Consider the following 20,594-nt stretch of genomic DNA (forward strand, 5'->3'; position numbering starts at 1 on the left):
AGAAATGCCTCTTTCAGTTTCATCTCAGAGGCTCTCCTACAAGTTTCAGGTCTAGTAAACCATCGTCATGGAGACAAGTTGTTTCACAAGCCCCCCCCCCCCCCGGCACCGATTCCTTCATGGACGGCTATGGCTTGTGCTGTTCATGGGTCTAATTTGAAACGGCAACACTGAAACCTTGCCTCCAGTGGCTTTATTGCACCTCTCCCTTAGTCAGCCAGAAAAGGCCAGAGTTCTATGTGTGTGTGTGTGTGTGTGTGTGTGTGTGTGTGTTCACGTTTCGGCTCAGAGGGTCAGCATTCACATCTCAGATGTCACAGTTCATGGTGCTGAAGCCTGGAAGAGTGACGCGCCCCTTTCTCCTGAGGTCACTCTCGGGCCCCGTGTTGATTCGCTGGACCAGGCTCTTCTCATACAGGAGGGGATGGTAGGCACCCAGCGTACAGGCGGCGTCGTAGTACCGCTCGTGGTAGTGGCACAGGTCCGTCTGCCGCATGGAAGGAATGTACTCGTAAACATGCACCCGCTCGCACATCGCCATCATCATGAGGATGCCTGCAATGAAGACAGACACAGAAGGAGATTAGGTTGCAGTCTGCTTTTCAGAGAATGAATTCTATACTTTGGACAATACATCTAAACACAGAACATTTTGAAAAGGATTGCACACAAAAAAAAACCCCTCAAAACTAAGTAGAAAACAACTTTAGATGATTTGGCATGACAAAAGAAGAAACGAAATTAGATGTCATTAAGCTGCACTGCATTGCTATACTGTATTCAAGAAGCACATATTCCTCGCCTCCAAAAGACTATTGGATCTTGTGAGACAGTAAACAGGGCTTCCGGATCAGAGGGGCCAAACCTGCTCTAGCTTGCTGCTCCGGAATGTACTACAAGCCATCTTCTGGACTCTTTTTCCCATCATGCCATTCGTATCCCTCCCTCTTAAAGTGGCAGTTTACAGCACAGGCACAATTCCAGATGTAAAAAAAATAATTCTAGAATCTGGATCCAGATCCGGATCAACGCCATTCTCGGGGAGGACCGAGCCACGGACAGAACCTTGCTTGTGTAAAAATTTCAAGTCGATTGGGTTCCTAGTTTTTGAGTTATGCGCTCGGACAGACAAACAAGCAAACAAAAAAACAGACAGACAGACAAACAAACAAACGCACCCAATTGCAATACCCTCGCCTCCTCTTTGGCGAGGGTAATAATAAATGCAGCCTCAGAGGTAGCGTCTGGCAGTAAGAACACAACCAGTCGACTCATCGCTCTTGTCACGCGTTTCCCAGTTCTACAGGTGTTTCCTGATTCTGTTTCACTGCACTCATTGGTCAGCGGAGAACGGCACCTCCGTGACTTCGAGGACCACTGGAGTCCAGCTGAACCGCAGAGTCTACAGCAACACGGTGGCCTGCAATGCCCAGATCGCCACTGATGTTCACAGCCCGTGCGGCAGCAGCCCGGGCAACAAGCGATCTTTAATCTTTGTAAAATTTGGAGTTAAATAAGTTTGTTGTGTTGATCCTAATTAATGTATGAGTAAATTGAAAGACTCTCAAAATAATAAGTTATTTTGGTTTTGAGTTTCTCGCTGCTGACCTATGTACTGTTTCTGAAGAGCGCCGAGACAAAGGTTCAAACATACAAACTAAATGCAGTGCTACAAACTAGATGTAAATGACTTTTTGCTTAAAGTACTTCAAGTGTTCAAACTCAGTATTCGTGAATGTTTTAGACCTGCTCCTAGTTTTTTCTGGGTTGTATGTATCCTATACTAAACTGAATTGGATTTTCAAACACAACTTAAAATGAAACAGCATGCACGTTTTGAATATTTTTTCATTAATGAAAACAGGACACACATTACATAAACTACCAGAAAGAAAGAAAGGCCACCTTTAACTGCACCAACTGCAAACAAAACCTTCAAAAGACTAGAAATCAGCCTCCGAATTTGCTGTGGGGAAACTTCATTCCAGTCTTCTGAGCAGAACTGGTTTGGAGCACTCATGCAAGATCTTTTCAGGTCCCGTCAATGGGATTCGGGTCCAGACTTTGAGTAGCCCACTTTATTGTTTTTTTTCCGTTTGAGCTACTCAGAGTTGCTTAGGTTCGGACTCCTCCATGTTTGATCAGAGGCGTACTGTTTTTTTTTTTTTAGAATACTGTTTGGTTTCATGACGGATATATCAGACCCCCTGTTTTCCAAACAGCTCAACTGTTCTTATGATCATCAAAGTCTGTTGTGGCAAAATTCAGACGAGTCTTCGTGTATTTCTTGCATTGGCTTTAACCTCACTGCTCTTCTGTGAAGGCCATTTTTACACACTACGTTTTCAAACAATTGAACCTTGAACACTGATTTGTTGTGGTGAAAGAGACTCACAGTAGCTTGCATGTTTTCTTTGGATGTTTTGACTTCTTGAACGATCCCTGCTCTTAGAGCGATTTTGGAATGTCAGCCACTTCAGTGAGGTTCACTATAATTTATATGATGTGCCTCACTGTGGATATTAGAATAATCTGGCCTTCAAAATACCTTTGTAACCCTTCCCAGATTGCTGTATTTTAATCACTTTTTCCTCGTGTCATAATGTGATACTTTGAGATCTAGTTACCAACTTTATGCTCCTGAAAATAACATCAGTAATTATTTGTAAACGGATATGATAGGTGCAACCAGAATGACCAGCAGCATTCTTCTCTTGTTGTAGGTTTTCTACAGTCATTACGAAGACACTTACATATCACATTATTACCTTATTATTACTTGTAATTGGACTCTCAGTGGGTTGGTATAGATACACATGAATAAAATCATTTACGCTCTATCCACCCACATCATTGATGGGAATGATGAAGGGCTTTGCTCTGTTGTTCTGCTAGGACTTATCTGAAATTAAATTGGAAATGGACAAGGAGGAGGAGGGAGATATACAGGGTGGGAGGAAAGAGACAGATTGAGGTGGCTGTAAGGGAGAAATTGTGTGAGAAAGAAAGATGGAATCAGTTGGTCAGGGTGAAAGTAAGGAGAAAAAAATAAAGTTGGTCTATGACTGTGTCTGTGTTTGGGAGGGAGGGAAATAGTCTGTGACAGTGAGCGACAAAGTTGATAAGTATAAGAGAGAACAAGCTATAGCTATGTTGTATCAAAGGGGACTAAAGATGGGGGGGGGGGGATGCAATGCATGGGGACACTTCTCTGTGTTCCTGTATGCGCGGCTACCCTCTACTAGCAACTTCAGACGTAGCGTTGTTGACTAATAAAGCTCGAGGCTTTAGCCTGTCACTGCAGGCATCACACTTACTGCAAGCCTCCCATAGCAGCTAATTACTTTTCACTGCCCAGACACATCACCAGATCAGCCTCTCTCAGTGCCCATTCATCTTAATTTCCACCTCTCTTCCATCTGCCTCCTCAATAACACTCCTCCTCATTTCCCTACCATCCTACATCCCCACTGTCTTCTTCTTTACTCTCATGACCTGACAATTGCCCTCCCTAAACATAATTGCCTGTTATTGGTATGTGGTCTCCACTTCCCCTCCCTTCGCTCGCATTTCCCTTCCCTCCTTCTCTCCTCCAGATATCCATGCCTTAATTGCCCTGGGTGTAGTCGCCAGAGTCAGTATAACCCATAGGACTTTCTCAGTTTAGTTTGGAGGTGATGAAGTTAAGTCTGCAGCACTAGAACATCGCCAGCTTTCACTTTTACTCCATCTAGTTTCCCCACATTTGAAATATCCTTTAATAATTGATGTCAAAGGCTTTGCTTGAGTTCAGCAGAGAAGCAAAAATAATTAAAACTGTAACACAAGCACCAGACACTGTAATTGGTGGTAAAGGGGAGCAATTTGGATGGTCTGTCATCTCTTAAGATTCTGGGCCAAACAAGACTTGACTCGTCTCCGACCTGCCATTCTCTCTCTCTCTCTCTCTCTCTCTCTCTCTCAACCCAGCCGGCCAGACAGATGGCCGCCCAACATGAGCCTAGGTTCTGTCCAGGGTTTTTGCCCGTTAAAGGGAAGTTTTTCCTTGCCTCCATTGCCAGAGTGCTTGCTCTTGTGGGTCAAGTTGGGTTCTGCGTTTCCCTGCAGGTCTTTCCCTGCTAATTATGTAAGGTGCCTTGAGATGACTTTATGTTGTGATCTGGCACTATATAAATAAAACTGAATTGAATTGAATTGAATAGCAATAGTCTGTCATCTGCAGACACATCAAATGGAAAAGAGATTGGTCTCCACAGTGTAGGACTTTGTTGAAATTGGAGTAGTTTGATTATAGCTATTGTGCTTCCACGATGAGTATGATCAAAAACAGAATTTAAATTATTCTTAAAAGATTCTTTGGAGTTTGGTCCACCATTTGCTGCAAGTTAAGGGGTGCCCATTCTCACTCTTTCCTGTTCCCCTTATTTTTGACACGTTGCTTTGTGTTAGGGTCCTGGTCTGGGTTCCCCACTTGCTTGTGAGCTTGTTTCCTTACCACCAAATTGGTTCAGGAACACAGTTAACATGAGCCAGAACCTAAGGTGTTTAACTTGGTCTGTAGTCACCATAAGAACATAAGCACGCACCTACGCGTATAAGTACGAATACACGTATACAGACTTCAAGGGATGACTGTAAACCGACTTTGTGTTAGCTATGGCCTGGGTTTGGATAATGATACTGTCTCGAGCACTAATCAAAACACTAAATTTGATCGGACTTCACACAGGTGTAAGTGACTAGCATCTGCTAATTGAATCTATAAAGCATCAATTGCTTTATAGCTGTATCCTTCTCATGAGCATATCTCCAGTCATGCTCTAGTCATTCGGACGTCAGTCTTTGTAATGGATGCACGTATATATTGAATGGGATTTCACGCTTTTTTTGTTTGTTTTGAGAGTAAGTCATCAGACAGCACAAGCTAGGGGTAAATTATGAGTAGATGTGTATGCTATCATGCTTTTGTCTTAGAACGATCCATAAAGGAGCGAGTATGGGAGGAACAGGATCTATGAAAGACTAAATGTCTGTATCTTGGGAACAGTTAATTCAAGTTTGTCCAAGAGACGGCTGCAAGACGAGCTCATATACTCACACCTCCCAGAGAAGCACACGCAATCACCGAAATGCAAGCAACAACACAATCGATGTAATATTGCTATAAGATTTGATTTTAGGAAAACACACGGAAGTGACATGAGGTGCACGCTCCATGGACAGATGACAAAGCACAAGCGTGAACTCAGTTACAGAGAAAAACGAGGCTGTTAAGAGATGATGATGATGATGATGATTTCTAGCCTCGACGACGATACACTCAGGCCCAGAAGAGTTTTAACATGAATGAAAGAAACAGAAAGAATATATATGCTTTTATTGTGCCGTGCCCTCAAATTCACGTTTGCCTTAACATAGTGTTATAATGGTCATACCTGCTGTTAAATCAGATGTTTTAATCTTTTAATGAATTGATTGCTTTTTTGTTTGTTTGTGTGTTTTGAAAGGTTTTTGAAGGGCTTGGTCCAAAAGTGTTTAATCTACTATTTTAATGTAGAAATAAAGAGAATTTATCCCAAAATGATTTGGAGTGTGTGAGGGGTGTGTTTACAGTAATGATAGTCGGAGTGCATGCGTTCATCATAGCGCCGCTTCGCGTTCACCTGGACGCACCTGGATGGATGAGAAACGTGTTTTTTCTGTGTTTCACTAGAAGCATTTAAAGGCTGGAGCTTCTCCGCTGTGAACTTTATTTTGTCTTATTTTCAAAACTTAATTGCAGCTTTGAGGTATTTTTTTTTTGTTGCTGCTTCGCTGATCTCTTTTTTTTTTTTTTTTTTTTTTTTGTGTCTGTGGGGATGTCTGGAAAAGTTGTGGATGACATCACTGTGGTGACATCACGGCGTACGCCATTCCGTGGGTGCACCGATACAACCGTGGACGATGTCCTCGAGGTGAAATGTCAAGCTGTCACAAACATGTCCCCGTCTTCTCTCGGAGGCGTCGATGTTGACGAGGATTGTCCAGAGGGCTCGGGCGAGAGACGACCACTCTCTAAATGTGACCCTTTGCGATGGCGGAGGTAGTTCTTCTCGGTCTTTTCTGGGTTTGAGTGTTGGATGTGACTCTGATCTGTCTTTGAAGACATAATGGCTGCTTTCCGAGCATCACTAATAATCGAGCCTGGACCTTTTGGAGCTCGTGCATAGCTTTCTGTCAGGGCTGCAGCAATATTGCTTAATTTGGGGGTTATTTTCAACCTGTTGTATCAAATAATTGTCCAAATCCATATTCATTTTTGTCAAAGATCAGAAAAATTGGCCTTTTATTTTCCATTAAATGATGCTTTTATTGTGAAATGATTCCGTTTGGAGTCTTAATAGTCTCTTCGTGGCGGTCTGGAACGAACGCCCTGCTGTCGATGTGAGAAAATCCTTCGTTGTGTGATCTTTGCAAGGTTAAAAATCTCTGACATTGTTTTGTGGGCTGTCGCTGCCGGGGTCGTTGAACACGGGGTCGGCGGCGGCGGCGACGGCGAAAGAATGACGCCAGGATGACTCCCGTTGTGACGCCGCGTGCTGAAGTCGTGCGGCCGCTGTTTCGTGTGCCGCTTGTGGCAGCCGCTCCAGAGTGACTGTATTCTCAGTGAAAAGATGAAACTGGGCGACGCTTGCTTTTCCACTTTTCCAGAAAGCGCTCTGTGGAATTGCGTCATCGGCTACCGTTCTACAAAGCGGTCATCGGCTGCCCCCCCCCCCCCCCTGTTTTAAGCTTGTGCACGTGACTGCAGGGGTCACAGGGCAGTTGCTTGGTCAACTCTCCATGATTTCATCAAATGCATAGCAGAGATTAGCTCTCTAATTCTGGTCATGCCACATGTACCCGGGGGGGGGGGGGGGGGGGGGGTCTGTGCATCTAGAAGGGGCTTATAAAGAGTTGAAGTTGCTTCATGGAGCTAGCAGGTTGACCGGCTTAGCAATGTTGATGCTAAATGCTATCTGTTTTATCCAGGCTTGACGTTAACACGAGGATGATTGCCACATGGTGGAGTTTGACTCTGCCGGCACAGACCGTACATCAGGGCTCACTAACTCTGTTGCCACCCTGGTGGTTGTCGCACCTGAACCAGCCCACGGTTGCCGGTGGTTACCTCGGATGCTGTTAGGTGTGAACCTCTGGCGCTGAGACGGGCGTGCATGGGGTCCTAAGCATTGTGGAGACACCGTGTCTCCCGACTTCCATCGTATCGGAACGTCGACCCGGGTCAAAAATGACTTTTGACTGAAATGGACTCGTGTGTTGACTCTGTGCGCACAGGATGAACACTTCTGTCGGGTGTGCTTGTTGTTGTTTAGTTGTCTCCAGAGCTTCCGCGCTGATTGAGATGCGTGTGCCGTGGCGTTCTCGAGTGGGCGGGGTTTAATCTGCAGCGTGCGTCTCTATCTGCGGGGGGGCGGGCTTAAAGGTAAATGAGCCTCAACTGCCATGAAGCTGAAACGTAAAACGTACCAGCCATTAAGATTCTCCGTTACGAAGATGGGGGTCAGTGTGAGGTTGGTGGTGGGGGGGGGGGGGGGGGTGTGTTTAACTTTTCCCCAGCATAATTTTACCACTATATGCACCAGAATCAATCAATCATCACCGCCCCCCCCCCCTCCCCGGAGCAGACGCACTGTATAATGGCCGTCACTGTGGAAGCATGGCGTCTGGTCCAGCATCTGAAGGGTTAAATGAGCTTCAGCTTCTCTCTGTCTCACACACACACACACACACACTATCCAACCGGTTTAAACCGGTTCTTGGGAAAAGTGCTTTGTGTGTCCCACTGAATCCTGGGAAGGGTCACGGCGTCCGTGAGCGATGTCAGATCTTTAAGAAGAACTTGCGCCGCTCGGTGCGTTCGGATGATTTCTCGTCATTGTGACTGCGCGTGTGTGTGCTCACGTCTCAAGTGCATCACACGTATGTACTTTATCCCCGCTGCCACAGTCATTCCGAAAACAGGAAGGGGAGGGGCCATGGTGCGAGTCAGTAAGAAGTAGCAGGCCTAAAAGGGTTAATTGTTGTCGTCCTTCCTAAAAGGAGAAAAAGCAAAGCGCGGCTTCCTGTCGTGCATCGCTGGGCAGACTCAGGGCCTCGTTCTGGAACATGCATGGAGGATGGAACGGCGGCGCGTTTACGCTCCGTGTTCGTCTGTTAAATAACTCGCCTTCTGTTTGCCATCCTGTGAACTCTGTGTTCGAGCTCCCCCACCCCCACTCCCCCGCTGTGACATCACGCTTTCTGCACATTTCACGACTAAAGACAATCCGTTTTGAGGCTTGCTGCGGTTCAGATCTCGCTCCGGATTAAGTAGCGCACGCTGAGACGCTGTGCATCCCACGCTGGTCGACGGTTACGATCCATCCGTGTGAGGATCTAGAGACCCCCCCCCTCCCCCAGTAGTTTGGGGCATCCTCTGAAACCAAACTTTCTATTCTAAACGTGCACAGAATGACTCGCCGCTGGGCTGTTGCTGTCGCCTCTGGATGATTATTATTTTTTTACTAGTTGCAGGAAGGCAGAAGCATCTGAACCTCATCCACAGGAGACGCTTGGAGTACAAAAGTACAAAGCCGGCGCTCCCAGAAAGAGTTTGGATGTTTCAGAAATGGGGATGTTTATACACTCCGCTCCTCGAGGGCATTCGTGGTTTCGAAACTCTGTTCCGCACACAAAAAGTCACAAAGAGTTGTGTAAAGAATGGGAGCGTGCACGCGCCTCAAACGGCCAGAAGGTCTGTCATGTAAGACAGACTCCAATATGGATGCTTCAAAGATGGAGTCGTGCAGGTGCGATGTAATGTCCGTGCACGTGCGATGTAATGTCCGTGCACGTGCGAGAGCCGCAGCAGCGGACGGTTTGAGCATCGGCTCTGTTGGAAGCCTTACGAAACGGTCCGTTTGGCCGTGAAGGTAAACTCGGGCGCCATTTTTCTGTCTCTCTTTTCTGACCTGTATTTGTTGAGAGAGATGGGAGGATCTGAAATTAACGTGTGTGTTTTTTTAACCCCCCCCCCCCTGCTTCATTTCACACGTAAATGAGTCAAACGCTGCATTCGCGTGTGGCTATGAATATTTGAACAGAAGCCGCGCTCCAGTCCTCTTGAGCTCTAATGTGGTAACTTCTTCCAGTTGTCTGGTGATTCCCTGCAGCGTTTGTGTCTCGCTGCCACTTCCTAAATACCTTGTGGCAGTTGCGTCCCACTCGGACACGTCTTGTTTATTGAAAAAAATATATATATATAGTCTGATGTTTCAGTGCTTGTCTTGGTCATGTGACCTTCCTCATCCTGCATGTTTTGTCTTGGAGGCCTTTTAGACATGGGGTGTGTCGTCGTCGTCCCCCCCCCCCCCCCCTCCGCAGCCGATTCAAGGTCAGTGTTGTCTGCCCGGGATTGTCAACGATCGCAAAATCACAACCTTGCATTCCGTACAGCGGACAAATGAACATGCATGTGGAGGTGGGCGGGGCTGTGGACAGGAAGCCGGATGAAAAAATAATAATAATGTCCCTGGACCTGCCGGAGATGATCAATATAAATATTGAGCAGTTCAGATAATACTCGTAGGTGTCGTATCATTGCCCCACAGGACATAACACTGTGGTGACATCACCGGATCGTCATCTGGATCTGGATCCAATTCTGCATTGCGGTGGAACATCGTGACTTGATTATGCCGAACCGGTTTTATTTTTTCGTAGACCTATTATTATTTTTCCAGGAAATCTCTTCTCGCATTGCCGAAAATGAAAAGCTTCATCCAAACCCGTCATTCAGATCCACCTTAAAACTCAGTCAGCTGTTCCGCGGCCCACAATCCTTTATTAGAAATCCGTTGGCAACCGTTTCTGATGGACAAACAAGCGCTGGTCATCGTAACCTCGTCGAACTCACTCGCTGAGATTTCAGAGAAAACACTGACACAATGCTAAAGGATAAAAAAAAAAAAAAGGAATTACCCATTTCGTCTGGATCCACCCCAGAGTGTGACGATTTTGTCCAGTGTTACACCCTTCAACGTATTTCTATAGTGACCTGTGAGGTAATTAAAGCAAAATAAAAATGCAGTGGTTTCTTCCTCTTTGCAGGGGATGTCTGAGGACGCGGTCCGCCAGACACGCAGCCAGAAGAGGGCGCTGGAGAGGGATGCTGCTCCCCAGTCTACTGAACCCTCCAATGCTGACAGTCCAAATAAAAAGCCAAAATTGGACTCGGCTGAATCCGCAACACAGGTGCAATCTGAACCGACACCTGACCGCGTACCGGCCGAGGATGGCCACGCCCCAACCCGGGATGGACCGGAGCTCAAGGCGGATCAGGATCAGGAGGAGGAGGAGGAGGAGCGATTGCCCTCACCTTTAGCGCTACCTCTGGCCTCACGGCCGGTGAAGGACGATGAAGAGGAAACCCACAGACAACAGACCGTTGGACCGAGCCTGGACAATCGGACTGACTGTAATGACAAAGACGGGAACGTTTGGACGGATCCGGCAATGGATACAAAGAGCCGAGCTCTCACGACGGAGCCGACGGAGCCGAAGGTGCCCGGCGGCGGCGGGGTGGCTGCAAGCGAGGTGAAGGCCACCATTAAAGTGGAAGTTCAGACAGGAGAGCAACCCGTGGACATGAGCACCTCCAGAGGGTGAGAAAAAGTTTCTCGTTCGGTCTTAGCCGTCACCACCTGAACCCTAAAAACCCCCCCTCTCTCAAAACGAAGCCCTGTGTCGCAAACCGGTTCCAGCCGGTCGTTGCTATGGTTTCCACGGTGGAAGGAACGATGAGGGGGGGGGGGGGGGGAAAGTGAGTGTGTCACGTGACTATGGCTTTGAGGTCATGTGACTTTTTCGAAAGAGTAGTGATTAATCCACAGGAAGTGATGATGGCGCTAAGCCCCGCGGAGCGAACACACACACACACACACACACACACACACACACACACACACACACAGCGACCTCACAATGACAAGCATCCACCTTTAACCACTCCCTACGCTTTATAGAAACACATCATCTGTGCAGCCAATCACGAGGCCAGGCTCGTTAGCCCGTGTTCTTGGGTGGTTGCGCGCCTCCACTCAGATGTAGGTCATGACATGCGGCTTGTTCTCGAGTACTTGCTTTGCATGAGAAGCAACACGTTTATTCACAGAAAGACCAGCGTGAGCGTTGATCCGGCGCGCCTCAAAGACTCCTACATGCCCCAACATCCTCGGCATGCTGTGATTGATGCCTGCAGCACGACACGCCCCCCCCCACCCCCCCCTTCACCGCCCACGACCCACCACAATATCCTGTTTCAACAGGAAATACAGTACGTCCTCCCAAGCGTCACTTTGCATTGTGACATAGATGGGGTTGAATTTTAGCTGAATCGTATTTTTGGAACATTCCTTCCAACAGACCTGCCCCCCCCCCCCCCCCGTAGGCCTGTTGGAATAGCATCCACACGGAAAGATGCTATGTGTCCGGACTTGCTTGATTACGTTGGGGCGGATCCATCCGCGGTCATAAATTCTGAGTGTTGTGACAGAGCAGATCTCTGAGAATATCAGATATTAATAATGTTTGAGAAGCGTACTTCTTTATCCTGTTAATATGTTGACCTCTGTTGTAGAGGGAACGTTAGCATACATGCCTGTGGGGGGGGGGGGGGGGGTGTCACTGCCTTTTTTTATTTCGGCTTTTGAGTCATTCTTTTAACCCCAAAATTCTGAGGCATTTGTAGAATAAGTAAAAAAAAAAAAAGTATGACTTTAAAGAAGAAATAATCTGGAGATCGTTAAAGATCGTTAGATTATTAGTAACGATCCCAAATAGAAATTTCTAGAAACAAACATGCATTTCATATATTTTTTTGAGTTGAATATTTACTTTATCCCAGCATTTATTTGAACCAGGGAACAGGTTTGTGTTTCATTTGGATATTTGTCACTTGCTTCTGGAGAGTCAACAAATTTAGCAGATGTGACAAAACAAAAAGAGATAAAAACTTTAAGGCATTACTTTGTCTGATATTTTTTACGGTTACAGAATACTTTTACTGGACTTTCATCCGTAACGGTGGTTGAGCAAGACAACATGTCCCATGATGCAACACTTCCCACGTATTTGTTGTGCATTGATTTACATGCTTCAAATTTTTTGTTATATCTCCAGAATTATAAAGAGAGAGAAGCGACCACCGTCCTCTGAAGATGATGATGATGATGATGTCATTATCTTGTCAGACAACGACTCCCCGAGTCCACCGATGAACGGCTTAAGCCACTTTAAGGCGGTGGACACGGACCTCCTGATGGTGAGACGCACCTTCTTAACGTTTCTATACATGAAAGCACCTTTGGTTCCGCTGGGACGGATGGGTACCAGTTCGGTGTCCCTCTGTCAGTGGATGCTAACGGACCAGCTGGAGCCCCCGGCGTCACATTTTTACCTTTTGCGCGAGCGCACGTGCTGTAAATGATTTTGTGATCTATCGAGCGTAGAAGAGCAGCCCAGCAGAGAGGGAGCGCATCATTAAGCAGCTGAAGGAGGAACTGAGACTGGAGGAGGCCAAGCTGGTGCTGCTGAAGAAGCTCCGACAGAGCCAGATTCAGAGGGACACGCTCCAGAAGGTGGTTGTCAAACACGGGGAGGGGGGGGGGGGGTGAAAGACACTACACAGGTTCCCACATCGAGTCTGACGCCTTTCTCTTCTCAGTCCTCAAGCCAGTCCGGCTCCTCGGCCCCTCCCCCTCTAATCCGAGGAACAATTACAAGCAATAAAGGCTCTCAGCAGGTTTTTACGCGTCCTCTCGCAAAGAATATGGCTGCGACACGCTCGTACTGGAGTCTGAACTGTTCTGTTTCTGCTCAGCTTTTGCCAGGCAGGACTTCAGGCACCGTTATTCCTCCTCCTCTAGTCAGAGGAGGGCAGCACATGTTGTCCAAACTTGGCTCCCAGATAATGCCGCCTCTGGTCAGAGGGGCACAGGTAAGTCAAACCTTAATGTCACGACACACGGGAATATTAAACATTACGTTTTTATGTATTCAAACTTTATCAAGGATGATGGTCGGAGCCGGTGCCGTTTACACTCTACAAAACAAACTGCGGGGAAATAATCTCACTTGGGGCTTAAGTGTCTTCCTGTGCGCCTGTCCCTCTCTCCCTTTGCCTTGGTGCCTTTGATGTCCCTCCCTTGTCCTCCAATATGTTTGTCTGTGATGTCGCCTCTCTTCATTGTTCTGGTTAGCCCATGTCTGTATCTCCACACCAGATCCAGGCCATCCGCCAGCATCAGCAGCAGCAGCAGCAGCAGCTGGCTACCTCTGGGGGTTCAGGACCTCCTCCTCTGCTGCTGGGCACCCGGACCTCGGCTCCTGCTAGCCAGGGCCAAAGAGGCACGCTCCAGTCAAGCTTCATCCGAGTCGGCAGCAGCGCCAACATGGTGGTCAGTAACTCGCAGGCGCTTCCCATCAAAAATAATACCTAATGGATACTAAATTAACATACGGCGGTCGGGTCGAAGTATTTGCATGCTCGAGTGAGCAGGTAAAGTTATATTAGATAAGCTGGAGTCGTATCTTATCAAAGACTAGTATGAAAAAACAAATATTGTCGGGGTTCAAGATGGTGGTTCGCCGTCAAACGGCAGCTAACTCGCTAAAATCTTATTTTTCTCCCGTCTTTGCTCGTTTCAAAAGGCCTCGCCGTCCATTCTGAAGGGCTCTTCCTCAGGAATCGGCGGCTTGTCCGATTCTCCAGCCAGCCGCCAAGCTGCGGCTAAGCTTGCCCTGCGGAAACAACTGGAGAAGACCCTTCTTGAGATTCCTCCACCGAAGCCTCCAGCCCCAGAGTTTAACTTCCTGCCCTCTGCAGCCAACAATGAGTTCATCTACCTGGTGGGATTAGAAGAAGTTGTACAGAATCTACTGGATACCGTCCACAGAGGTGTGCATTTCCCTCTTGTGTTCATTGCTTTTGTAACTTTCAAGCATTTTTTTAAAGCTCGTTACAAATTTGAGAGGATTTCTTTGTTTTCTGAAGAGTGAATCTTCAGATTTGGACTGATGGTTGAACACGTCTGTTTACTTGTGACACTAGAGAACTATTGTCTGTCGTAATCGGTACAACTGGGTTTCCCAACGTTATCCATCCAGGAAAGACGGGTCTGCCATTGACCAAGACGATTGTCAGGGACCCCTTCATCTGCACCCAATGCAACACTGACTTCACCTCCCGCTGGAGGCAAGACAAGGCAAAGGGCGGGGCAGTCCTCTGTGAGCACTGCATGTCATCCAATCAGAAGAAAGCTTTGAAAGCTGAGCATACCAACAGGCTGAAGGGTGCGTTCGTCAAAGCACTGCAACAAGAGCAGGAAATAGAGCAGCGCATCTTCCAGCAGGCGTCCTCGCCGCTCTCCCACAGCAGCTCCTCGTCTTCGTCGTTTAAAGCGGAGCAGCTGGTGTCTCAGCAGCTGAAGCAGGCTCACGCCAGGGCGTCCTCCTTCCAGCACCATCACCAGTCCAGCCGAGCATCCGGCGTCGCCCAGCATCACTCCATCAAGCAGGTTGGATTTGATTTTGTGTGTTTTTTTTTTAGAAGGAATATCTGTGCCTTTTAGTGGAAGTGAAGAATCGTGCGCAGGCAGGCATTGTCACCGTGTGAATTTCACGTCGTCTCGCCGGAACCCACCTACTTTGTCTTTTTAAAATCCTTTTTAGAACTACCACGGCCAGCTGTCCCACGGTGTCCCGTCAGCGGGCTTGAGGGGCATCCCCCACTCCTTCTCCTCCTCCTCCCAGCTGCAGAATGCGGTGGCGGCCGCAGCCTTGGTCAGCCGGCCAGGTAAGCATGCTTCCCATGTTTCCCACCGCTCTGTCCAGAGTTCAAAGGTCAGCAGCAGTGGACTCAACGTCGGCAGGAATGTCAGCGGAGGTAGTGCCTCGTCCACTGCATGGAAGAAGCAGAGCGGCAACAATTCAGGTAGACTCAAATATACACAAGACCATCCCAACTCTGCCGTCTGACATCTGCTCTTTCAAAATGTCTGTCCAGAAGCAATCCTTCTGTGATCTCACACACACACACGAGGAAACAAATCAAACGCGCAGGAGGAAATCTTTTCAGACCGGACACTCTCTGGCTCGCTCTCCGCCAGTGATCTCCATCTTTCTCTTGGTGTCACTGCAGTTCCTTGGAATAGTCCTTTGTTTCCCATGTCGAATCCTACTGCTTTTATTGTTATTATTATTATCAGTGAACTATTAAAGCATTAAACCGTGGTTTTATTTCACATCTGCAGGAGTCACTATGGCCTACGTGAACCCCAGCCTGAGCGGTCACAAGACGTCAGCCGCCATCGACGCTCGCCAGAGGGAGTACCTGCTGGACATGATCCCCTCTCGTTCATCAATCTCCCAGACTGCAAATACATGGAAATAATTTCAACTGTACTCTGATATTCGTTAGGTTTTGAATTCAAGTTTCTCATCTCTAATACATAATATGGTCAACAGCGACCCCCAGAGGACAGGTTGGCAAATACCATATTCTAAAGTGAAGAACTGTTCTGTTCTTGCCCTTGTGTGACTGTTGTTTTCTTTTTTTCTTTTCTTCTTTTCGTGTTGTTTATTTTCGAGATTCTCTGCTCAATTGTGCAGAAACCAATTTGATTTGACCAGGGGTAAAGAAAAAGCAAATACTTGAAGGGCTTCCTACTGGGTACTTGTGTATCGCAGACTGATGGGTTAAATAATATTAAATGAAAGTACTCTTTTCTGGACCTTTTCTGCCGTGATGTGGGTCAAACTGACCCACACATTTAACACTTGAATGATATAGTTATACCCCAAAAGTTCACATTCAGCAAAATACACACGTATTTTAAGCAAAGTAATGATAACTTGTAAAAATGTTCCCACCCCTGTAGTTTAAGGTTTGAATTTATTTTGTATTTACAGTAAGTTATTTTTTCCTCTCAACTGCAATTTTAAAATCACTGTGTATTGTGGCTTCCACATATGAAGAGTTTTTCTACCGATTTTTTTCCCTTGTTCCACCGCATGCCTATCTTTGACCCCATGTTCATTTTGCACTTTAGCTAAATAATCTTGGTGTCGTTGCTTAATTCGCCTGTAATTACCATCTGTAGTTTGCTAATTTTGTATCAGTCTCAATTTTGTAAGATTAGACTGTTATGACATCATTGAGAAAATGAGAAGCTGGAGTTGACTTTGCCACACAGGAGCCAAGGATTTTTCCTGAAATATTCAGTCATAATCTCTATTTATGGCATATAGTAATCCCTGATTCAGTTCTTAAAGGGAATATCTCCCACCTGCCAAGATCTTGTTATACACAAAGTCTATCATTTTCCTCTCACCATCTTCTCTCCAATCTTTATGCATTGTACAAAACCTAATGTTTTTTTTTTGTTTACTTTTTTCCTAGCTCTAAAAGAAATAATAAAAAAATCTACATTTTAAACATTTGTCTTCATTTATTATTTGTGGTAAACAAGGTTCATTCTAATTAACACAAAAAAAGTCCCACTACCTTTAAATCTCTGTAATTCACATGCAGAACTGAAAGGTAAAATTATTCAGATTAGAACTTGTGTGAAAATGTGCTTGACATTTTGAATGGGATCACAGAATGAGTAGCTGAATAACTGAACCAAACTACTGTAAAATAAAAACCTGAACAAGCAAAAAAGGGAAAAGGTACATTTGTGGAAAGCCGGTCTGGAAATGATCACCGCAAATGAGATGGAAACAGCTCGGTAGGCATAAAAACACTAAAGATGATAATGCAAAAACTAAATATAACAACCAGAAATCAAACTATACCACAGACAGATGTATAGTATTGGATACAAGTATTGGATGAATAATAAAATTACCCGAGTCCCTTTTTTTAGGAATACTTTTTAAACTTTTAAAAACCCTTAAGAAGTTCTCATGGCGACCGTTGGGGTCGCTGCAGCGCCACATGCGCTTTTCTTTTTTGTTTACGGACGAGGGAGGAAGCGCTATTTATATGACGTCACTTGCTTGTTGTGGTAAAGGCAGGAGAAGATGGCGGCGTCCAAGGTGAAGCAGGACATGCCTCCTCCGGGAGGCTACGCTGCTTTTGATTATAAGCGAAATCTACCAAAACGAGGATTTTCTGGTATTTACATTACACATTTAATCAAAGCTCACGCACGAGTTCCGAAATATGTGGTTTGACTTGAGCTACTCGCTCAACAGCGGCTAATGCTAACGTCCTAAAAATTAAACTAGCATCTTTTTTGAGGAACGTCAATGAATTGCAGCTACTTGCAGGAACAACGCTTGCAGGAACAACCAACCCCAGCCTCTTGGGTTTTAACATGGTTCAAGCCTGGCATCATCACTGGCCAGTCTAGAACCACCTCCAGGTTGAGGTGGGATTAGTAGGAATTGGTAATATGGATATTTAATACGTAAGCTACTAAAAGAAAATCGTGTAACCCGACCTCAGTGGAGGGAAAAGAACTTTCACAAATCCTGTCCTACATGTAGATGTGGCGCCTCTTTTTCTAACTGGGGAGACGTTTTCTCAAATATGGCATGAAAACACAGAAATTTTGCTGTTTTATTTATAACCAGTTTACGTGTACATGATATCTGAGGACATCGCCGACTGTAAACCTAGATTTGAGATGGGATTAGATTTGTGCATGAGGATGAACAGAATCGCGGGCACGAAAGGAGAAAACAAAGCTTTCCTTATTTTTTTCCTTGGTGACTGTAAATAACACTTGATATTTACTGGTGTAAACTTTTGCAAATTTTACTACAATTTTAACATGGAAAATAGACCCGGATGCATGAAAAGCTGCGAGTTTGAGTTCATGTTCTTCTTCAGCATGATTCAATTGGGCCAAATATCTTATTTGACAGGTTATGTGTCACGTGTGCAGCAAAAGGCTGATGCCTCATTCTCGGTGCTTATTTCAGTAATGGTTATATCGCTAAGTGATTTGTAAATATGTTCTCTCGCAGTGAAAGCGAGCTCAGCCGTGGTGAAACGCGAGTGTTATCTTCACTGGGCACGGTCACTACTATAACCCTGCTCTGTCACCAACAGGATACAGCATGTTTGGCTTCGGCATTGGCGTCTTGATCTTTGGCTACTGGAGGATGTTCACGTGGAACAGGGAGAGGAAGTAAAGTCTTGTCGTCGAGCGTTTTGCCGTCTGCTGATGCCCGTTTGGAGCTCCCGGTAATGTTTGCTTGTGCGTTGCAGGCGCTTGCAGATCGAGGAGTTGGAGGCCAGGATAGCTCTGATGCCCCTGCTGCAGGCAGAATCTGACCGAAGGTGACAAATAAAGCCTCTTTTGTTTTTTCGTAATATGAGCCTTTCAACGAACTGATTTCTTTTCTAGGACCTTGAGGCTTTTGAGGGAAAATCTAGAGGAGGAGGCAATTCTCATGAAGGATGTTCCAGGATGGAAAGTAAGACATTCATTTTTATCTGTACACACACACAATAGGAAGAACTAATATGACTTATGTTCTGCTATTGTTCTGTTTTCTATTTTAAAACTGGACTTGATAGTTTAGCCTTTGTGTTTTTAGAAGCTAAAGTTGTCCTGCTTCTTGCACGGTTCTATTGAAGAGCGGAAGTCTTGTGTAAAAGCAAACCTTTTACGAAAGGAGTGAAGGTCCTCGCTGAGCGTTGATGTCTGTGTGCAGGTCGGGGAAAGCGTCTTCCACACAGACCGCTGGGTCACACCTCGGTCCTACGAGCTGTACAGCCTCCGGCCTCCTAAAGAGCTTCTGCACAAGAGCTTTAGCTTCGTGTCGTACTTGTGAGCATCGGCGAGCCCGACGGCGTCCCGAGCTCCACGACCTTCCGCGGACACCTCGAACCCTCGCCCAGTTCAGCTTGTAAATGTTTATTAAAGTGTCTCTTTCCTTACCTCATCCTGTGTCACCTTTTTTCCCCACTTCAAAGGTCTTTACAGTTAGTTTTTATGCTTCAGTACACTTGAGCTACATTTTATCCTAAACAATACTTTCAGCGCTGGAGTATCCAGAAGTATATCGTGCAGACACAACCACTTCATTTTAAATGTGGTTATCCAATGTGAGCACATTTGATCTGACAAGTTTATAAATGAAAATAATCTCAACCCAGATGAATTAGATATTTACAGATGTTTGAGTATTATCTCCATCCATTAGTTTGTGGTTCATTTCTGGGAAAATGTCAAACTGATCCTGTGGTTCAAATTACAATCCTTGCCTGGCCTCAGGTCGCACCTTAATACCAGAGTTAATATACACGACTGGTGAAGCAGAACTTGTTAGAAGCTGCCGGGTCTGACCACTGACGAACAGTCCGGTATTCTTTCTCTGCGTCAGATGTTAGCGCGACAATCTAAACCAGATGTTTACATCCGAAATCCAGACTGAGGCGCTTCCATACTCAGCTTCGTTATCCTTACATTTAACGCAAAGATTCTGACCACAAAAGTTTCACAATGACATTTATTAATATTGGCTCAGAAGATACAGTCCAGCATGTCACAGCGTTGCCGTTGACGACCTCGGTCCAGAGCCCACCGCTGAAACCGGCTCAAAGTAGGCAAGAATCAACGTCATCTCGTTTCTCTCACAATGGAAGTGGAGGACTTTGAAGTTCCATGTACATTAAAGACAAGTCTGCGTCGGAACTTCTGCCCGGCAGGTTCTTTCCACGTAGCCACTGCTTACAGCTCCACCACCTGACCTGAAAACAGGACAACACAACATTGGTTTTCAACCAATAAAAAAAAAAAAAGAAAAAACATGCCCCAGCAGTAATGAAAGAGGACTTTACCCGATAACGGCGCCAGCCAGCATCTGTCATCAAAAGCTGCTCACGTCTTGAGGCGAGGCGAGGAGACACAGCGAAGCCGCAGCCAGTCCCGATTAACCTACAGAAAAGGAATAAAGAGATTAAACCTGGTAACAAACTAATGACACAACATGACAAGCATGCAACCCTATTCATGAATCTGAAACTCACCACTCATAAGCGTAAAAAAAAGAAACAGTATCGCACCAATTAGGACTGCTGCGTGGCATTACAGGAGCAAATTTGTGGACTAAGGCGGTGAGGTGGACTGAGCACAAAACTACCCACGACTTAGAGGCCAACGCTTTCGAGTGGACTCTGGAGGTGGAACAGTGCAGGCCACAGGAGCTTCTTAGAAACATTCTCAATGGACTTATGAATCAATCAAGGGAGGGTCCGGGGCATGTTGGAGGCGACATCTGAAGGGGACTACACACGGCTAACTCGGAAGGCATTCATGGAAACAATGAGAACTGAGACTGAAGGATGTGAGCAAAGCAAAAGGAGATTTTTACCTCACGTGCATTGGCCTACTTTCTCCACATATGACCTAGGCAAGAGAGCAGCTTTCATCTCTGAGGAGCACTTGTTGGTAGGCGCAACACTTCACTCTCCAAGGACTTGTAGGTTTTTGAAGTGGCTGACCTCTTGAACGTAATGAAGCATTAACATGACCAGACACCAGCCGACTTTTTTT

General features: G+C 46.0%; 2 protein-coding genes across 2 annotated transcripts in view; both read left to right on the forward strand.

The window, feature by feature from the left end:
• The window catches only part of LOC137904939 (transcriptional repressor p66-alpha-like), a 17,340-nt gene extending 838 nt beyond the window's left edge, over window positions 1-16,502 (forward strand). The window contains exons 2-11 of the mRNA XM_068749157.1: window positions 10,132-10,685; window positions 12,202-12,343; window positions 12,531-12,659; window positions 12,746-12,823; window positions 12,902-13,018; window positions 13,281-13,478; window positions 13,732-13,978; window positions 14,188-14,597; window positions 14,752-15,013; window positions 15,333-16,502. Coding sequence (XP_068605258.1) covers window positions 10,135-10,685; window positions 12,202-12,343; window positions 12,531-12,659; window positions 12,746-12,823; window positions 12,902-13,018; window positions 13,281-13,478; window positions 13,732-13,978; window positions 14,188-14,597; window positions 14,752-15,013; window positions 15,333-15,472 — 2,274 coding nt within the window. The 5' untranslated portion in view covers window positions 10,132-10,134 and the 3' untranslated portion in view covers window positions 15,473-16,502. The remainder of the gene's footprint in view (window positions 1-10,131; window positions 10,686-12,201; window positions 12,344-12,530; window positions 12,660-12,745; window positions 12,824-12,901; window positions 13,019-13,280; window positions 13,479-13,731; window positions 13,979-14,187; window positions 14,598-14,751; window positions 15,014-15,332) is intronic.
• A 577-nt stretch (window positions 16,503-17,079) lies between these two features.
• ndufa13 (NADH:ubiquinone oxidoreductase subunit A13) lies at window positions 17,080-18,981 on the forward strand. The gene is made up of 5 exons (XM_068749180.1): window positions 17,080-17,200; window positions 18,143-18,221; window positions 18,302-18,373; window positions 18,441-18,510; window positions 18,751-18,981. Exons 1-5 carry the CDS (start codon window positions 17,107-17,109, stop codon window positions 18,868-18,870), a joined length of 435 nt encoding a protein of 144 aa, XP_068605281.1. The 5' UTR covers window positions 17,080-17,106; the 3' UTR covers window positions 18,871-18,981.
• Window positions 18,982-20,594: the final 1,613 nt, after the last annotated feature.

This window comes from Brachionichthys hirsutus, chromosome 15, assembly GCF_040956055.1.
Source record: "Brachionichthys hirsutus isolate HB-005 chromosome 15, CSIRO-AGI_Bhir_v1, whole genome shotgun sequence".
NCBI classification, from domain to species: domain Eukaryota; kingdom Metazoa; phylum Chordata; class Actinopteri; order Lophiiformes; family Brachionichthyidae; genus Brachionichthys; species Brachionichthys hirsutus.